The sequence below is a fragment of the Calliphora vicina genome, chromosome 5 (assembly GCF_958450345.1).
Source record: "Calliphora vicina chromosome 5, idCalVici1.1, whole genome shotgun sequence".
Taxonomy (NCBI): domain Eukaryota; kingdom Metazoa; phylum Arthropoda; class Insecta; order Diptera; family Calliphoridae; genus Calliphora; species Calliphora vicina.
In genome coordinates this window covers 107721229-107741021 of record NC_088784.1, presented here as the reverse complement: position 1 = coordinate 107741021, position 19793 = coordinate 107721229, and the positions used below count along the sequence as shown (strand labels likewise).

General features: G+C 29.7%; 1 protein-coding gene across 1 annotated transcript; it reads left to right on the top strand.

The window, feature by feature from the left end:
* Nucleotides 1-928: 928 nt before the first annotated feature.
* Nucleotides 929-15615, top strand: LOC135960079 (protein slit). The gene is made up of 8 exons (XM_065511282.1): nucleotides 929-1052; nucleotides 8976-9595; nucleotides 9667-9889; nucleotides 10037-10173; nucleotides 10250-10402; nucleotides 10481-10661; nucleotides 14639-14778; nucleotides 14843-15615. Exons 2-8 carry the CDS (start codon nucleotides 9181-9183, stop codon nucleotides 15118-15120), a joined length of 1527 nt encoding a protein of 508 aa, XP_065367354.1. The 5' UTR covers nucleotides 929-1052; nucleotides 8976-9180; the 3' UTR covers nucleotides 15121-15615.
* The last annotated feature ends 4178 nt before the right edge of the window (nucleotides 15616-19793 follow it).

Genomic DNA, 19793 nt, shown 5'->3' with positions numbered 1-19793 from the left:
TTGTTAAATAATATTTAAAAAAATAATGAAAATTATTTGTCAGCTACAGTTCGAGCTTTTCTAAGCTTGTTAATTGTAAAAATTGCCATTTTTGGGTTCAGATTTCTTGTGATTGTTGGAAAACAAATGCATCTACAATGTGACACTGTTTGGCTGGTTAAGCAGCGAATGTTAGTACCTAAATTGGATGCTACTGACCTGATCGTCATGTTACTTCAACAAGACTGTGCCATATACCATATCAATTACTGCAACATTTCCTAGTCGTGTACACTCTCGTTAGGGTGATCAGAATTTCTTGGACGTGTGATTTAACACAATTGGATGTCTTATAATGGGTTTATTTGAAGACAAAGGTTTATGCCAACAAGCCCACAATCACCCGCATTGCATCAGACACATTTATGCAAAATTTTCATGAAAAATTTCGACAAAATAGTGCGTATGTGCCAGCAAAGCCGTGGAAGCCATTTACCCGAAGTGCTATTCCAAACATAACCCTATGCTATGTTCTTTATGATTAAATACAAAAATAATCTAAAGAAAGAAATTGTACAAATCATGCATCAATATTAGGACACCCTATAAGAATACACTATAAAATTGCTTGTACTCGATAGGTTTTCAATTAAAACGTAGATAAAATATTTGACAAAAAAAATTTCCAAATTCTTTAATTTTCACATTTCGAACTTAGTCACCTTTGACATGCTAACCACAACACCCCCATTTCACTGTAGTTACAGTATCTGAAAGAACGGCAAAATACTGTTGCCTCAGTACGTTGTCAACGGTTGTACGCGCGTGTTGTAGTCATTTAAAAACGTCTGAAGGAATTTCTGTTTTTTATATATTTTTTTTATATAAAAGGGGAGCATTGCTCGGGACTTACAAGAAAAACCAAAATTTAAAAAAAGCAGCCATAAAAAGTTATTAATAAAATCACGTTATTTTGCATTAAAATAAAAACAAAAGAAATGTGGTTAAAATAGCAGTTGAAGAAAAAATCTTTTAAAAATTATATTTAAACAACGAATAGTTATTTAATCCAGGTGAATAATTAAATAAACTAACTAACTAACTACTATATAACAAGAAATCAATCAAATAAACTTTAATTAATAAACAAAACAGCCAAACCCTTAAATTATTTAAACAAAACTGTTTTTTTTAAATCTACCTTTAAAAGAATCAACAATTATTTGCCAGATGAAAAAAAAAAAAACATCAAGTGAAAATTATCCTTTTACTCAACAAATATTTGTCTACTCCAGTTTAGAGTTTGTTCTACATACGAAAGGATTTTTCGTATCGATTTTCCCGCCACATTGTTATACATACACAAAACATTTTCTTGTTCTCTTCTCTATTTCTCTGCTCCACTCCTGCTCTACAACTCAAATTTGGTCGAGTTTGACGCGCAGTATTGCTTTCATCTGTATTTTGTTTTTTTTTTTGGCAGAATTTATTTTTTTACTCTAGTTTTTGTGCTGGTAAGGATTTTTACTCTGCTCCTTATTTTACTGTCTGGTTCGTGTATTTTACTACAGATTTCTTTAATATCACGAGACAGTATTTTTTTGCTGAAATTGAAACGACTTTAAAACAGAAATTTAATTGACATGGCATGAATTGCCGCAGTAGGGGTCACTGGGAATGTGGGTTGAGAAAAAATTCATTTGGGATTCTTACGAAAGAATTTATTTGTAGTAAAACAAGCCCTGGAGCTTGCAAACCTTTAAATTTTAAAATAAAGGGGTTTTAAAGAAGTTTAAAGTTTAAAGAAAATAAATTTTGCTTCAGTCACAAAATTTTACAATTGCTCATATTGTTTTTTGTAGTGTAGTTATTATAATTTACATAATAATTATCAAAAAGGTCCTTTTAAAGTTCATTTTATTGGTATCACATGACAGATGTTTTTAATGCGCATTGAATGTGAATAAAATATTTTCTGCAAAGTCCAGCAATTCTAAAATTTTTAAGATTTTTTACAAAAAATTTAGTTAAATTTGTATAGTAATTCAGACACAATTTTTCATTTCCGACTTGATCGGTCGAGAACTCTCTGAGTTAGAGGGGGTCAAAATTTGACATTTTGGCCAAAAATCGGGTAATCCAGATATACGTCAAAAATAGGTCAAAAATCGAGGTTGTCCTGGTTTTTTTCTCATATCTCAGCAATTTGTGGACCGATTTTGTTGATTTTAAATAGGAAACTTCTCGAAAGTATGTCTGACAGAATTATTGAAGATTTGGATCCCGAAGATATCTGGGGTCTTCAGAAAATTGATTTCAATAGACAGACGGACATGGCTTAATCGACTCCGCTATCTATATGGATCTAGAATATATATACTTTATAGGGTCGGAAATTATATTGGAAATTACAAACGGAATGACTTCTCACGAAGGTGAAACACTTGCTCTAAAGAAAGCTTTGATCTATTCCTTTAAGAGCTTTTTGTGAGATACGAGTGGGATATATATCAAAATAAATGGAAAATGTCAAAATCGTTGAGGTTTGGAAAGGGAGTCACATATATATCACACTCGTTGGCTATTGAAAATTGTATATTTTCTCTCGATCCGAAAACCACAACCATTGTAAAGTGGTCGTAGAATGTCAAAATAAACATACGGTTCGATATTACTTTTTTGACAACTGTCATTTGTTGCATATCTGTAATAGCCTTTGCCCAAACCGTAATAAACCCACAAAGACCGGAATTGGCACAGCTGAATATAACACTCTAACTTGTTTGTGTATATCATGGGATAGTTCCAAGAGTCCTTGCTATACAGTTAAAATAAAGTCAAATATTTTATGAATTAAATCCGCTTGAAGTAGTGGTATTTAAATGAAGCCCGTAATTTCGGCCTGGCTTAAATTATTAATTATGTACTAGTTATTTTAACATTTTCGTGTTCTAGTCAATATTATATTAGATTACAAAGTGTCACTTAGTGACAATTGACTCTCCAATAGATTACTTCTGGTGGCTAAAATAACTAACAACTGAATTTTGAAATGACAACACTCTAGATTACCTGTGATGTATAAAGCAACCAATTGGCTTAACTTTGCACTGCAAAGAGCACATACTTGTCAAATGTCCCAAAATTATATAAATTGGAGACAGTTAATCAATAAATCTCCCAAAACAACACATATAATAAGGGGTATCATTTGAAAGTGCTCTTCCAGTCTCATACAACGCTATATTTGGCATGTCCAAGCTTGAACTTAATATAGAGATATTCCATAATTTATATATATAAATTCTGGATGAAAGGGTACGTCAACAAACCAAAATAACACATGCCATCTGTAAAATTCATCCTGATTTATGCGCCAGAGTCATTTGACTTTTCGGATGATATCTCTGATATCTTCGGGATCCAAATCTTTAATAATTCTATCAGATATCAGCAAAATCGGTCCGCAAATGGCTGAGATATGAGGAAAAACCAGGACAACCTCGATTTTTGACCTATAATAAATCATTTATATAGACAATATGGATATCTAATGATAGATATTTCAATGGGTAAAATTTTTTTTTCAGCAAAAAAAAATTTTTTTTTCAATTTTAAAATTTAAAAAAAAATTTTAAATTTAAAAAATTTTAAAAAAAAAACCAACCGAACATTTTTTTTTTTTAAATTAAAAAACTGCAAAAAAAATAAATTTTGTTCACCTAAAAATATTTAAAATTTTTATTTTGAAGTATAATTGGTGAAGGGTATATAAGATTCGGCACAGCCGAATATAGCTCTCTTACTTGTTTTTTTGTTTTCAGTTATTAATAGACCCAAAATATTTTGGGAGACGTCCTGAAACAAGTTTTATTTTGAGAGGGGTAACCAAATCACTTTTTTCTGTGAGTTGATCGGGAGAGAATTATATACCTAAAAAAAGGATCATAGGACTTAAAATTGGGGAAAATTTCTAAATATCTCAATAATTTTCTCCATAATTATAGTAAAATTTAAATTCTGAAAAATTTAACAACATATTTAATTTACAGACGAACGTATTTACGTTCCAACATTTTTTTTCCATTCTCTATAAAAGAATTGTCTCATTTAAAGCAACAAGAAGACTAATTAATTCATATCGATTTTCTGAAAATCGTAAGAAAACTATGCCAAAAATCAGTATACATCATGTTTAACAAATTAGGGAGGCGTGCAAGTGTTTTACTGTTGTAGAGGGTAAACATGTTTGTTGGCAGTGTTAGTGAATTAAGGAACAAGATGTTTTTGTGTTCTACACACATTAAATGTATACTATACAAGTATATTTAGCAAACAGGCGCGGATATACAGCAAAGAAAATGGGAAAAGAACAATTCTCTACCCCCAATTAAATGCTCACCATATAGAAACATTTTTCCCATCCAAATGTTTGTGATGATTCCACACCTGATGAAATACATTTGCAAGCTTAACTTGTACTAGTATTTCATTTAGTACATATTTGTTAAAATGTGTTATTTCGTGTGTTTGCATGTATCTACAAAGGACTTCCTGCGGTGGAAAATGCTAGGGCTTCACTTTGTAGGCCTTCTGAATGACATATTTACTCTCCTTCAATTAGGCTTTAATTTTTAGTCCTTTTAATTCCTATGTAGACATTCTATGAGGTTTTACGAGACAGGCCTTCAACGGAATACCTTCTAATATGCCATCTTAAGTGGGCCTTCTATCAGCCCTCCAACAGAAGCGAGTATGCCAGGCATTGGCTCTCAATGACAAGCCATGTAAAATTTATAGGATTTTGCAATGCGTCTGGGTTTCCTTGTGTTTGCAAAAAAGGCCTTTTGGAAGGCACCTTTACTGAATCCTTTTCCCGCTGTTTTTTTTTTTTTTTGAGCAAAGTCTGTGATTGTGATGTTTCAATGTGTTGCTTTCACAAACAGTTCATTTTTGTTGTAGATTTGTATAAATGCGTAGGCATGTGTGTGTGTATGAGTGATAGTAAAGTACGGCAACATTTAGTCATACACTCCTTCCTTGTTTAAGAATCCTATTTATAGTTCGAAAGAAAAGTGAATTCAACTCAGACGTTAAATTGGAAAATCAATTTTATTAAATTTAGTTTAAAAAAAAATCCGCTTTTACGAAAAATGCTACTTTAAATTCTTCTTATTATATAAATAGATTTTAAATTATATAGTGATAAAAAGTTTTAGTGAAATAAGGTTATTCTTAAAGTTACCACTTGAAAACATTATACAATACAAACAAGTATGTTTTTTATTTACGGTAATAACTGAGTCAAGATATTCTCCAACTAAACCAAAGTACTGTTTCAAAAAACCGAAAAAGTTGAAAAAACATATCGAGCCCTTAGCGCCAAATTATCGTAAGCGACAAAACACAAATTTTAAAGGAGAAGGTTTTTTCGATTATTTTGAAATTTATACATAGAATTAAAAATTTTATGATTTGATATATTATAATTTCGTTCAAGCTATTTGTCTATTTTTCAAAAATATTTATAACATTTGACAATTAAAAATTCATGGAATACTTTATTGAAAAATATGAAAAAAAAATAGTTTTTATTGAATTTTTTCGAATTGAAATAAAATATTTATTTATGAATAATTTTTAATGAAATTTCACAGTTATATAAAATTTTCTATTTAAAATGGAAAAATAAAAACGAATTTTGAAATTTATTATCAGCAATCCCGCAACACCCAAAAAAGTGTTGAAAAATCCCAAAAATGGAATTGTTATCGGAATCCTTTACAAAATAATTAAAAGCATATTGGGCCATCTAAAATCGGTTATTATATTTTGATATCGAATATGCGATTTGAGAATTTTTGCCTTAAAGTTTAATTTTACATAAAAAATAGGGGTTTTTTGAATGGACCTGGTCCCCTCGGTAACAAAAATTTTTATTTTTTTTTCATTTAAAATATTTTATGAAAACTTAGCTTTCAGAAAGTATAAATTTCATTATACATCCTCTTAGAAATTTTTTGCGATAACTTGAAAAGAAAAAAAGTTTTTTTCTCCAAAAAAACTAGCGAAAATCAGCTTTTCAAAATTTTTTAAATTCAAATGCATATAACTTTTGACTTAGTCATTATTTTTAAACAGTTCTTTTCTTATTTGACACATACGTATGTTGTTAGTCCAATGAAGGAAATCTAGAGAAAATCGGAAAATATTTGGATACGCTGTTATCAAAAAACTAGAGTAGGTTGGGTAAAAATGTTGAAAATTTAATTTTCAAATGCGAATATCTCCTAAGCTATAAGAGACAATTGATAGCTACGACTAGGTCTTTTGTAGCACTCGATGAAAAGATTTTATGTGTGTAATTTTTTTGAAATCTCGGAACACAAACGAAGAAATAGGATCATTTTAAACTTTGAGGACCATTGGTCGCGGCCGTGGTGGGCCCATGAGGTCCACGTAAATAACTTAAACTCGAGAACACTACTTCTTTGCGCATGTGAAATTTCATTCAAACCAATCTAACCATTTAGAATTTACAGATTTATTTCCCTCTTTTTTTCTATACCACTATGTGTCGCTTACGATAAAATTCGTTTACTGTAAAATGTAAACATTGACTTACGATAAAATCTTACCCCCTATAATTTTGAAGTTATTAACAATTTTGATATTCTGAGAACGCTAAAACATCAGTCGGTCCATAAAATTTTAATTTTTGCAATAAAAAAAAATTTAGAAAATGTCGCTTACGATAATTTGGCGCTAAGGGCTCGATATTATCACAAAAATTAATAACTCATTAATTTTTTAATTATTTATGTACATGTTTTGTAAAGCTAATTTAGTATTATTTTTTATAACTTGGTGCAAATTTCATCCCGATCGGAAGACATCGATTTCAAAAGTTGGTTCACTTTTTGTTTAAAAATCATTACTGAGACAAATGTGCATTTAAAGAAAAAGAAAAGTATTTTTTTTTACCTTTTGTCGAAAAAGTACTTAATTTTTAGTGGTATGGAAAATAAAAAATAATGTACATATTTATATTTTTTTGAAAGGTAGCATTTTAGGAAATATTATTAAAGAAAAATAATTTAAACTGTTTTATTAGTGCTTCTGAAGTAGACCTATTTTTATGTAAATTATAATGTTAGCCTAAATTTTCCCTAAACGCATAGCTGCCTTCAAAGAACAAACCCAGTTTTCTGAGTCCCAGTATGAGGAGCCGCAGAACAAAGGTACTTTTTCGAATTTTTTAACAAATTGATTTTTTGGTATTTTTTATAATATTTGGGTTGAAATCTTCTAAAAAAATCAATTTCCCAACATTTTTCAATTTTCAGAAAAGTACATTTTGTTCTTAAATATAATTCATATGGATTTTTTCACCCTGACCTAGGTACCTAGGTGAAACCGGTTTCAGTTAGTATTGACATACAATTAAAACAAAAACTAGATGAATATTAAACAAATATATTTTACAATTTGTATATTCAAAATAGTATTTTGCGCTTAAGTTTTTCACAAATCCATTAAGAAATTATTGTCATAGAATATTATATTAACCACCCCCTCAAAAACATAAAAAAGGTGAAAGAACTAAGACAAATATTAACCCTCACCAAGATAATAGAGCACTAACGTGCTTAAACGAATAATTTTTATATGATTAAATTGAAAACAGCGCCAAACACAATGAACATGAATAAAATGTGGGGATTCGTACGTATCACATGAACGTCAAACTGTTGAGTAGAGATAGAGATGATGCATATACTATAAACGATATTTATGCAAATGAATAATAATAATGATATGTAGTACTTAGTTATAAAAATAAAAACATTTGTATACAAATCTGATGAGCTGAACTCAATTGTGGACAATTTATCGTTTTGAATACATAAAACATTTCTACGACTTTAAACCAGCAACATTTTTGGATTCAAAAATTATTTCAGTGCACAATTTGAATTTGATGTACATTATAAATAATAAATAAGAGTGTTATATTCGGCTGTGCCGAATCTTGTATACCCACCATCAATATGTAGTTTTGACCATCTATGGGGACTTGTATCAGTTATGGTCCGAGTACAATTTGGGCAAAATTTTATAAGGATTGCCACATAATCAACATATTTATGACTGCTCAAACAGTATCTGGGGGGGACATATGTATTGGAATTAGTACAGATATTGCCCATTTTCAATAGCGAACAATCCTTATCAACAGCGATTATTTAAGGATTTTCAACTGACGGTCGGATGTAGCTAGATCGTCTTAGAATATTATGAGGACCCAGAATATATGTATACACTAATGTGGGACTGCGACAAATATTTGAATATGTTACAAACACAATGGTCGGTATAAAAATAGTTGTCTCAAAGATTTTGTAGCACTTATGTTATTGTTGGATAAGATAAATTATATTTATATTTTTATCTCCACACACAGAAAACAGATTCGTGATAGCAACCGAATTTGTTGCCAATCGAATGATTCGGTTGTACACATAGAATTTTTCGGTTCTATCAACAGAAAGTCAGTTGATAAAGAAGAATTTCAGTTGAAGAAACCAATCTTTTATTACCCCTTCTAAAATTTTGTAGCCACAACTGTAAAATTCGGTCACTAATGCAGAATCATTCGATTGGCAACAAATTCGGTTGCTATCACGAATCTGTTTTCTCTGTGCAGGAATGTAATCGAAGAACCGTAATAATATTTTGTATTAAAAAAAAGCATTTGTTACTAGGAATATGGACTAGGTAAGGTCTATGCGGATTGATTTAATGTTGATTACAAAATCTCTTAGATATAGACATTTTGCTGGGTTGAATCGACATGTGTTGAAATTGTATACAATACAATAATTCAATAAATAGAAAAGAATGAATTAATTTTCATATTTATCTCATTTTTATTTTATGTTCTCCCCTGCACCAAATATCACAACCATAACAATAACAACAACAAAAACAAACAGATATAATCCCACAAATATAACTGACCATATTGAATCGAAAAGTAAACAGGAGAGGCCCACTTGAACTGTGCAGTGTAGCTAGTGGTGGATTCTAAGTAGAGATCCAGAGAGCGGTGGAGAGCATACGAACAGCAATAATCATCGTACAAGTGCTGTTTGGCATTTGGAATTGTTTTGCCGCAAATACATTGAGATCGTAATCATCATGAAATTAGTTTCAAAAATGCCATCAGTTAGCTTAGCACGTAGTAGAGATTCTACATTGTTGGCAGCGGCCGCTGTTCTACTGTTGACATCATCCTATTGTTGGGATCTGGTGGCTGCGCAAAGCAATCAGGCTCAACAACAAGTCTGTCCCGAGCAAAACGATATTGCTCCCTGTGTTTGTACGGTGAAAAAGAATGGCCTGGATATTTTATGTGAGACCACCGACTTGGCTCACATTACGAAATCCATGGGTACACTAAAGGGCAAGAGTCCCATAATATTCTATTTGAAATTACGTCATAACAATTTACCCAAACTACAAGGTTTCGTATTCCTGGCCTTGGATATACGTCATTTAACAATACACAACAGTAGTTTAGCGGCCATTGAAGAAAATGCTCTCAGCTCTTTGGGTGAGTAAATACAATGAAAGTAATAGTTAGCATTTATTTGACGTGTTTCTCTTTTATTTTCATTTCCATAGGTAAGGGTCTCACACAACTGGATGTCTCGTTGAATCAAATGAAAACGGTGCCTTCGCTGGCATTAAAGCATCTTTATCATTTGTTAATTTTAAATTTGAATCACAATAAGATCACTGTTATTCACAATAATGCTTTTGAGGGATTGGATACACTGGAGATTCTTACACTCTATGAAAACAAAATAAATCTTATTGAGCCGGAAGCATTTAGAGGTTTAGAAAAGTAAGTAACGTATCAGATAAAAACAACATTATTAAGGTAAGATTTAAGTACCTACTAACCATAAAGTGTGTTTTATAAAATCTTACCATGTAAATAAGTATTTATTCAAAATGCTGAATGCTTAGTTAAAAACCTAAATTTTTCCAGACGCTTGAAACGTTTAAATTTGGGTGGCAATGAATTGACTGCAGTCCCTCAAAAATCCCTATCAATTTTGGATAACTTGAAAAAATTGGAAATTCAAGAGAATAAAATTAAAACCATACGTGAAGGAGATTTTGAGGGTATTTACCATGATCATAGTTCTTAGTTAAATTCTTAATTTTGATCTCATTGTTTTTCTACTTTTTTATTTTATAGGACTTGAAAACTTAGATTCACTTATATTGGCCCATAACATGATCAATACTGTGCCGGCAAATGTATTTTCTCATCTAACACTTTTAAACTCTTTGGAATTGGAGGGCAATAAAATCATCAATATTGACAAAGATGCCTTTAAAGGCTTAGAAGGTGTCTATCGTGAAAATCTAACACAAAAATATCGGAAACAAATCGTTTAAAAAATTTCTCTCACTTTTTATTTTGCAGAAAATCTTCAATATTTACGCTTGGGCGATAATAATATACAGGCCATACCCAGCGAAGCCCTAAGGCCTTTACATCGTCTAAGACACTTGGATTTGAGAAATAATAATATCAGTGTCATCAGTGATGACGCCTTTACCGGTTACGGTGATTCTTTGACCTTCCTTAATCTCCAGAAGAATGAGTAAGTTTTAATGGAATATTTTTTTAAATTGATATGATTTAAGGATCTAACTGAGAGGAAGGTATCAGAATGAACATGGTATTATTTCGTTTAAGTTTGTTTTTTTTTGTCTATAATTTTAAAGCTTCTCTTGAGTAATTTGTTGGTAAGCATTTGGATAATTGGGTTTGAAATTGTTAATCATGGCAGCATAAATTTTCAAACACATTTGAATGTTTCAAGATTGTATAAAAAATTTAGCTAGTGTACATAACTCATTCTAGAAGTGTTTCTTATATTGCAAAAACATTTCTTTAAATAAAATTAGGCTTATGGCATATTGAGAACCCCATCCGCCGCTGCCTGAATTTTTAAAACTCGTTTACAAGCGATACATATTTTGCTAATAATTATTTTCTTTTCATTCAATTTTATTATAACTAATCGTTCTCTATACTGAGTTTTAATAGATACAAAACTCAAACATCGGTAGAAAAGTATTCGAGTTCATACACATTTCCCCCACATAGATTGGGAAATTTACTAATATAAAACCATTTAAATATATATTTTTATTTAACTTGAAAAATGTTTGCAAATTTCTAAGCAAGAACATCATTTGGTATATTCTATCTGAAAGACAAAATCAAAATATAATTAGATCTTTCCTAGTTTAGTGGTGGCTCCGATTTGAATACTGCATATTTCGGCAGTTTGCTTTACCACGGTTTAGTTTTTAATTAAAATTTGCCAAACTTTTACGAAACTTGAGAAAAGTATAGGAAACTGAAGCTTAGAAATTTTAATTCAACATTTATTTTGGACCAGCACTTAGGAGATGATCCCTACTCATGCAATGCATTGTGTTGGAACTAGGAAAATAGATTATGGGAAGGAGGATAGAGGGAGTAGCGTTTGTGGATATTTGATTTGAATTTTCTTACATTGAAAGGAACAGGAAATACTTCGACAGGAAGCTTATTCCACATACGGACGGTACGGCTAAAGAACGAATTTTTTCTGTAGTGTGTTGTGCGATCCACTGACCAATCGATCACGAATGGATAAGCCCTCGCAGATGAACGCATATTTCGTAAGAAACTACGGGTATAGGGAACAAAGTCCCTCATTTCAACAGAACACATTCCATTGTAGTATCGATAGAACAGTGTAACACAACCCACATTGCGACGATGCTCCAGAGAATCAATATCACCGATATGCACCTTCGCCCTCTCCTTTACGCTTCGAGTAACTCCAAAATAGACTTCGAAGCACCGGCCCATACATGAGAGTTGTATTCCATTTTGGGTCGGATATAAGTGGTGTAAATAGTAAGGAGATCAGATGAAGTGAACACCGTCTTAGAAAACCAAGGCACTTGAATGCTTCTTTCGACACTTTAAAAATATGTTTTGTCCAGCGAACATCACATTAAATTATCATGCCTAGAACATCGAGAGCTTCCGATTCCTTAATATTTTCACCACCCATAAAAACAGATGAAGCAACATAATCTGTCATGCGTTTGTGTGTTAACATACAACTTGACCCAGCGGGAAAAAATGATAGGACTTCAGTTTGTAGGCCTTATAAAAGGCATACTTACACATTCTAAAAGATCCGATACTCATTCCACTCTGCCTGCTCTTAGAAGGTGTTCAAGAAGGCCTATGAATCCACATCTAATAACAGGCATTCAATATGACATTCCTCTACAGGCCTTTCATTAGATCAGTAATAACAGGTTTTTGTACAGGTATAAGACCATAAGAAGCCCTTGCAAAGTAGGCCTTCTAGTAGCACTTCCTAAGTAGGCCTTCTCTCAGCCCTCTAACAGCAACGAGTATGCAAGGCCTTGGCTCGCAATGACACGCCGTGTACAATTGAAATGATTTTGCATTGCGGCTAGAAGTTCTTGTATCTCCAAAAGAAGGCCTCTTTACTGCATCTTTTTCCCGCTGGGGAGTCTTATGTGCATTAAAATCGACTCTGTTTGCATAACCCCATTTAGAGATTGTCTCAAGATCTTGGTTAAGTGTATCATTCATGTTTTTCCTCATTGCCTCAATCTCCGAAATGCTTGCCTATAGTTGAATGAATATGAATGGCAAATGTTGCTGTCATCTGCAAAATAATAGATAGGGTTGAAAGTTTGACTTAGAAGGTCATTTAGAAAAATAAGGAATAGAGAAGGCGAAAGAACGGATCCTTGCGGTACCCCTGAATTAATCTTGAACTCATCTACAACAACTCGTACAGTGCGATCTCTGAGAAATCTCGATAAAAATCGAGAGAAGTCGTTACCGACACCAAAAGCAATAAGTTTCGATAAGAGCACACCATGCCACACCCTATCGAACGCCTTATAAATATCTAGAGCCACCACTTTACTTTCGCCAAAACGTAACGACACCATTTTTCCGATAGGAAGGCAAGCAAAATTAATCTCGGTACCAATATTAATAATGACAGGTCAATTTATTTTCGGAAGTGGGGCTTACATTTGAGCATCGGCCAATTATGAACCAATTCTTTTAAAATTTGGATGTGTAATTTAGGAGATTTATTCGCTTTACAGAGTTTTGTGAAAGTGGGTTTATATTTTTAGGCGTTACAAACATCAGCACAAACGTGTAATACCTTTCTCATTATGGGAAGGTAAAAAAATTGTAAAGTCAATTCGCGAATTGAGTCAATTGGTTTTAAAAATAGGTCTTTTAAGGTTAATTTTTATTTAAATTATTCGGAAAATATCCCAATAAGCATTTTTACTGGAATTCAAATTGAAAGCAAGTGTAAATCAAGCCTTGAGTTATAGTCAAACAATTGAATCACAGTTGCATTACACTTTATATCAATAGAATTCTCCAGTAAAAAGGAAATATACATAAATTCAAGCCATATGTGTTTTGTTTGAATAATATGTAATTTTTCAAATATTTTTCAAGTTTAAAACAAATTTACATGTGCATTCAAGTCAAATTCCAACAAAATGTTCAAGTGCTTGAATTTTTGGGTGTTTGGTGCTTACTGGGATATATCTCAAATTTCATAAAGTTGTATCTAAAATATCAAGATTGGCTAACGTTTAGAAATGGTTTAAAGATAAAGATAACGGTAACGCTAATTTGAATTATTCCAGTAACGATAGCTTAGCGCTTTTCGAATTGAGAACATATTTTAAAAAGAAACTACATTCAAAATACTTTAAAAGTCTTGGAATTTTTTTCAAAATTTGTAAGTTCGAAATTGGAAAATGTAAGAAATTGGCCTCAAGTAAAACTGAAATAATATTTTTAAGAACCCTCATGATTTAGAGATTTTTTCCAGGTTTTAAAAAATTTTCGAACATAATATTGCAATAATCTAGAGATTAATTAAAAATTTTTCAAAAATAAGATCGAATTTTCGAATATTCGATCTTATTCGGACTGGTTAAGAATTCAGTAACAAATTTTTAACTAAAAAAAACTAATTTTCAAACAATTGACATTGCTAAATTTGTAAAACGTGTTTTGCTTTAAAAGAAACATATCTCAAGGAGTTAGTAATCATAGCTTTAAGTTTATCATGCAATTTTAAAACAATATATAAACATCTTACTGAAAATTTAAGTTGTACTCTATAATTTTCATTTATTCTTCGATCAAACTCATCAAAGTTCATTTAATTTTGACATACATATAGTGAATATTTGCAATAGTACTTAAAGAATACATATTTACAATAAAAATAAAATTTCTATTGACTTACCAATTGCTTTCTATATTTTTCTTGAATTTTTTGCTGCTAAGTCTTGAATTTTTTTTTTTATCTATTTCTTGAATTATTTGCTGACATTTATCTTCAGTTGCAAATTATTTTGTTTGGATTGTTGAATTTTTTTAAGTAATATTTAATATATTTGTGGTATTGTTAGTAAAACCGCCAATAATTTATCTGTAATCAATAAAAAAAAAACACAAAAACAAAAAAATATTGAAATTTTCTTTTAGTATCAAGGTATTACCTAGTATGATATTTGAAAATTTAAATTCCCTGGAAACTTTAAATATACAAAATAATAAATTAACCCGCCTGCCGCAAGACATTATGGAGCACATCATCGATACCCTAAGAATAATTGATATAACAGGCAAGACTAATGATAATTAATTTAATATTTAACAACATATTAACAATAATAATTAAAATTACAGACAATCCATTGCAATGCTCTTGTGAATTGACCTGGTTCCCGAAACTCTTGCAAGATCTGAAGAACAAAGATGACGAAATGGCACAGAAAAAGAAACCCATGTGTCACATGCCCGTTGAGAATCGTGAATACTATGTCCAAGCTATGCCATTGGAAAAAATGCACTGTGCTGGTCTATCACCGAGTGCGGCAAGTGATTTACTGGACACAAATGGTGTGTTGTTGTTATGGCGTTTACTACCAGTAAATATGCTTGTGACGTTTTTGTGTACTTTTTAAAGGAATACTTTGGTGGAGTCAGTGGTAAATTACATTTAAACATACTACATTTCTAACACCAACCAACAACAACTCTAAAATCTCCAAAAAAAAACTAAAAAGAACGACAGACAGAAAGAAAGATAGATAGATTACTTGCTATAGTTATGCATATAACGATCATGTGTGTTATGATCGCTCGCTGGACTAATGAATGTCGTAGGCAAAATTGCAACAACAGCAACAAGAAACAACATTATCATAGATACGAGCACTGCTATTTTTTTATAAATTGTGTGTAAATGTGTAGAATCGAAAAAGTGTGAGAAGTGAGAAATCGATCGGCTTTTTTTATACATACTTTAATATACATATATATTCTATATTCTTATTACTATTTATTATCATCATTTTCTAGGTTTTAGGTCTACTCTAACATTTACTTTAATATTTAAGGCAAATTTAACAAATCTAAGTGTGTATTTTGGTGTAATACAAATAACTATAGGGATTTATGGTTGCAAGTATATAACTTTATTTTTACAAACAAATAATGCAAAAACAAAACAAAACTATCCTTACATATCATTAGATTTAACTAAAAATAAAATTTATTTTCATTTTATTTTTTTTTTATTTAGCTGTTTTGCAGTTTATTTTACAACAAAACGCTAAAATTATAGTTGTAATGTTCATAAATGAAATCGTTTATTTGATCAATTGAGTAAACAAGATAGTGGAAGTTCTAGCACAACTACAAATAATTTACAAAAATAACAGTGCCGACAAAGATCTGTCTGTTGTTTTTGTAGTTGTGGTATAACCGCCTCTTTATTGTGACACACTCTTTTTAATAAACGATTTCATTAATGAACGATACAATTGTTAAAAAATGTATGTAAATTTTCATTAGAAAATCCATTTCGTTATTTAACGTTACAATTGCAGTCTAAATGTTAAGAAATTTATGTAAATTTTCTTTAGAAAATCCAGAAAAATTTTAGCAGACTTATCAATTTACTTTGTTCTGAAAAATTACACAGGTTAACAGCAAAAAAAGGCTTGACTAACTACTATATAGATTTAATGCATCATGGTTACCTAAGTACAAATAGTAAAATTTTTCAATTCTATGGATAGATTTTTTTTAAAAAAAATGTTAAATTTTGTTAGACGTTTCTCCACGTAATTAATGATAACTCAAAAAGGATTAGTGCTATGTTATTAAAATAAACTTAGAAAAGTTAAAATTTACATAACTTTTAATCCGTTTATATATTGAGTTTCAATCGGCTCAGTAGTTTCGGAGTTATAATAACAAAATGAAGCAAAAAATATATTTTTTACGTGAAAATAACAAATTTTTTTGTTTTAAAAAACTCATAAAAAATCGAAAACGACAGAAATTGCTCAGATTTATTGCTTTATGGCAAAGCCACATATAATAACAACAAAATGAGATACCGATCATAAAAATCGATTGATTCTTTTCGAATTTATTCACAATTAAATTAATTCGCTCCATTTCACAAAATTTTAGTATTTCGTTTGCTATACATTAAATTGAATAATTAATGTTCTTCTTTTCTAATTTTGAAAACATTTTCCCCATGCTATGTACAAATTTTCACATATATATTGCGTTTCAATCGGCTTAGTAGTTTCGGAGTTATAATAAAAAATTTAAGGAAAAAATATATTTTTTATGTAAAAATATCAAATTTTTTTGTTTTAAAAAATCATGAAAAATAGAAAACGTCAGAAATTGTTCAAATATATTGCTCTATCGCAAAGCCACATGTAATAGGAACAAAATGCGATATCGATCATAAAAATCGATGTATTCTTTTCGAATTTATTCACAATTAAGTGAATTCGCTCATTTTCAGAAAATTGTATGAGCTTTGAGTGTAAATTTTACATGTGTTTTGTTTTTGTTACAATCCATCGATTTTTAATGTCAATATCTCAGTTTGATCCCATTACAAATGGCTTTGCGTTAAAGCAATAAATTTGAACAATTTCTGCCGTCTTCGATTTTTCATGATTTTTTTAAAACCACAAAATTTGCTATTTTTAAGTAAAAAATTATATTTTTAGCTTAAATTTGTTATTATAACGATTAAAATGCAATATATAAACGGATTAAAGGTTATGTAAATTTCAATTTCAATTCTAAGTTTACTTTAATATCGGACTAACCGTTTTTGAGTAGTCATTAATTATGTAGAGAAACGTTAAAAAAAAATCACAATTTTACTTAGCAATTTTTAAAAAAAAAACCTCTCCATAGAATTTAAAATTTGGACCATATTTGTACTACTGGAACCACAATACATCAAAAAATTGTGTAGTGTTTTAAATAGCCTCTTAAATTTTTTCGATTTTGTTGCCCTGTGTTATATATAAGAGCATATTTATATTTAAATCGGAACAAATTATCCATAATAGAATGCTTCGAAATTGTACCGAACAAACAAACTTTATGCTGCGGATATTTAATGTCAGCAGCATAAATTTGTTACTCCATTTAATTTTGGAGCTGTCTAAAGGTACGTTCACATTATTAAAACATTTGACAAAAAAAAGCGTAACCACTAAAAAAATCAATATATCATAATTGCATTAAAAAAGCTTTAGTTTAGAAAATATTACAATATATAATATCAGTATTATATTGTTGAATACATCAGTTATGTTGTTTTAGTCTAATATTTAATCAATGTGAACGTAACTTATAATACATAAGAAAAATCGAAAAGAAAATTTATTAATTCCAAACATTTTCCAATATTATTTTGCATGTCACCTATTAAATATTAAAAACCAAACAAAAATATAAAAAAAAACTACTAAATGTCATGTTGTTGTGAGATACAATCATTGTTCGTTAATTTCTTTTTTATGCGTGTTTTTTCGAAACCTTTTAGTCAAGAATTTAGAATATAAATATGTATCAGAAAAATATATAAATGTCTAATAATATATTATTATAACCTACGATAAAAAACAAACAAACCAAATGAAATGAATAATATTTTTTAAAACTAAACTTAAGCAGCACAATGAATAGAAAAAAAATTTGTTAGAAATTTAAACTGCTTAAGTTATGTTTGTTTTTATTTTATTTTTTATAACACAAGAGAACTGATTTAAATAAAATATATAAAAAAAATAAGTGGTTTGAACTCATCAGGTTCAAAAGATACTGTTAAAGAAGCATCAACAGCTTAATATTAAATTAATATATAAACTATATTATAGTATATCCATACATATCATGGGAAAATTGAATTTTTTTTATTTAAATTATAAACTAATTGAATGAAACGAAACATATCATCTTAAGTGCCACATATAAAACAAAAAATTAAAGGGCTTTTTAAGACAAACCAAATTAATTAACTTATTATATTATTATACTTTATAAAAGTTTATTAAAAACAAAAACTAACTAAATCATTTGTTTATTATTAACAGGGTCAGCTATAAAACAATTTAATAAATGATTTAATTAGTTTTAATTTAGTTTTTTTTTTTAATTTAAGTTTTATAAATTTTATGTATTTCTTTTTAAATGTCAATACATTATTTCACAAAACAAACAAATTTGTTTTATATATCGTATGTTATCATTTTATTTTATTTAATTTTCAAATTTGTTTTTTGTACTTAAGTATTGACTCTCTCTACTAATTTAGTTAATTAAGTCTTTATTTAATTTACACTTGTATTAAGAATCTAAACCAAAAACTATTCAAAGCTTTATCTACTGCTTTAAATAATTAAAGGGTCAGCTTTTTTATTTCCAGCCGCAAAAGAAGCTTTAAGTTTTTGCTTTATATTCTTTTTATTAATTTTATTATTCTATATATAAATCTATTAATGTATTTTTTTTTCTATACATAAAATATATAAAAAATCTAATTTACACAAAATGAATTGAAATAAAAGAAATCCAAACTTTTAAGCGGAGTAAATAAAATTGTTTAATACTCATATTTTAATATTTGTTAAGGTGAGTTAGTACTAAGGAATTCATAAACTAAAGGTAATGTATAGCAACTAGTGTTCCTAATTATTCGGGAAACACTGTTATTTTCATTCATACCTTTTTATGTAACAACAGTGTTACGTAAATTCTATGCGAGATGTTAAGTTTTCCCTAATTAATTTGCCACGTTAACAACATAATATGTCGGAGCCCTTTACAAAATAATTGATAACATATTGGGCCATCTAAAATGGGTTACTATATTTTGATATCGACTATGCAATTTGAGAATTTTTATCCTAAATTTGAATTTTACATAAAAAAATAGGTGTTTTTTGGAAGGACCTGATCTCCTCGGTATCAATTTTTTTTTTCATCTATCTATATATATAAAAATGAAATGGTCCATGTATGTAATGGCATCACGTAAGGTGATGGTTTGTAAAGAAAAAAGTTAAAAAATTCCGGGTAAAACTCAGAAATTTTTTTTGTTTGAGTTCAGCCAACTGTAATAAAAAAGCTCCCTAAAGTATGCAGTACAAATTCAGATATTTTATTTGCAAATAAATAAGAACAGGCAGGTGTATGTGGGTTGGAGAAACTTGAAGAACTAACATTAGTAAATGCTACCGGGCTAAGCCGGGCCGGTCAACCAGTTTAATATATTTGATGTAAAGTTAGCTTATAAAAATATAAATTC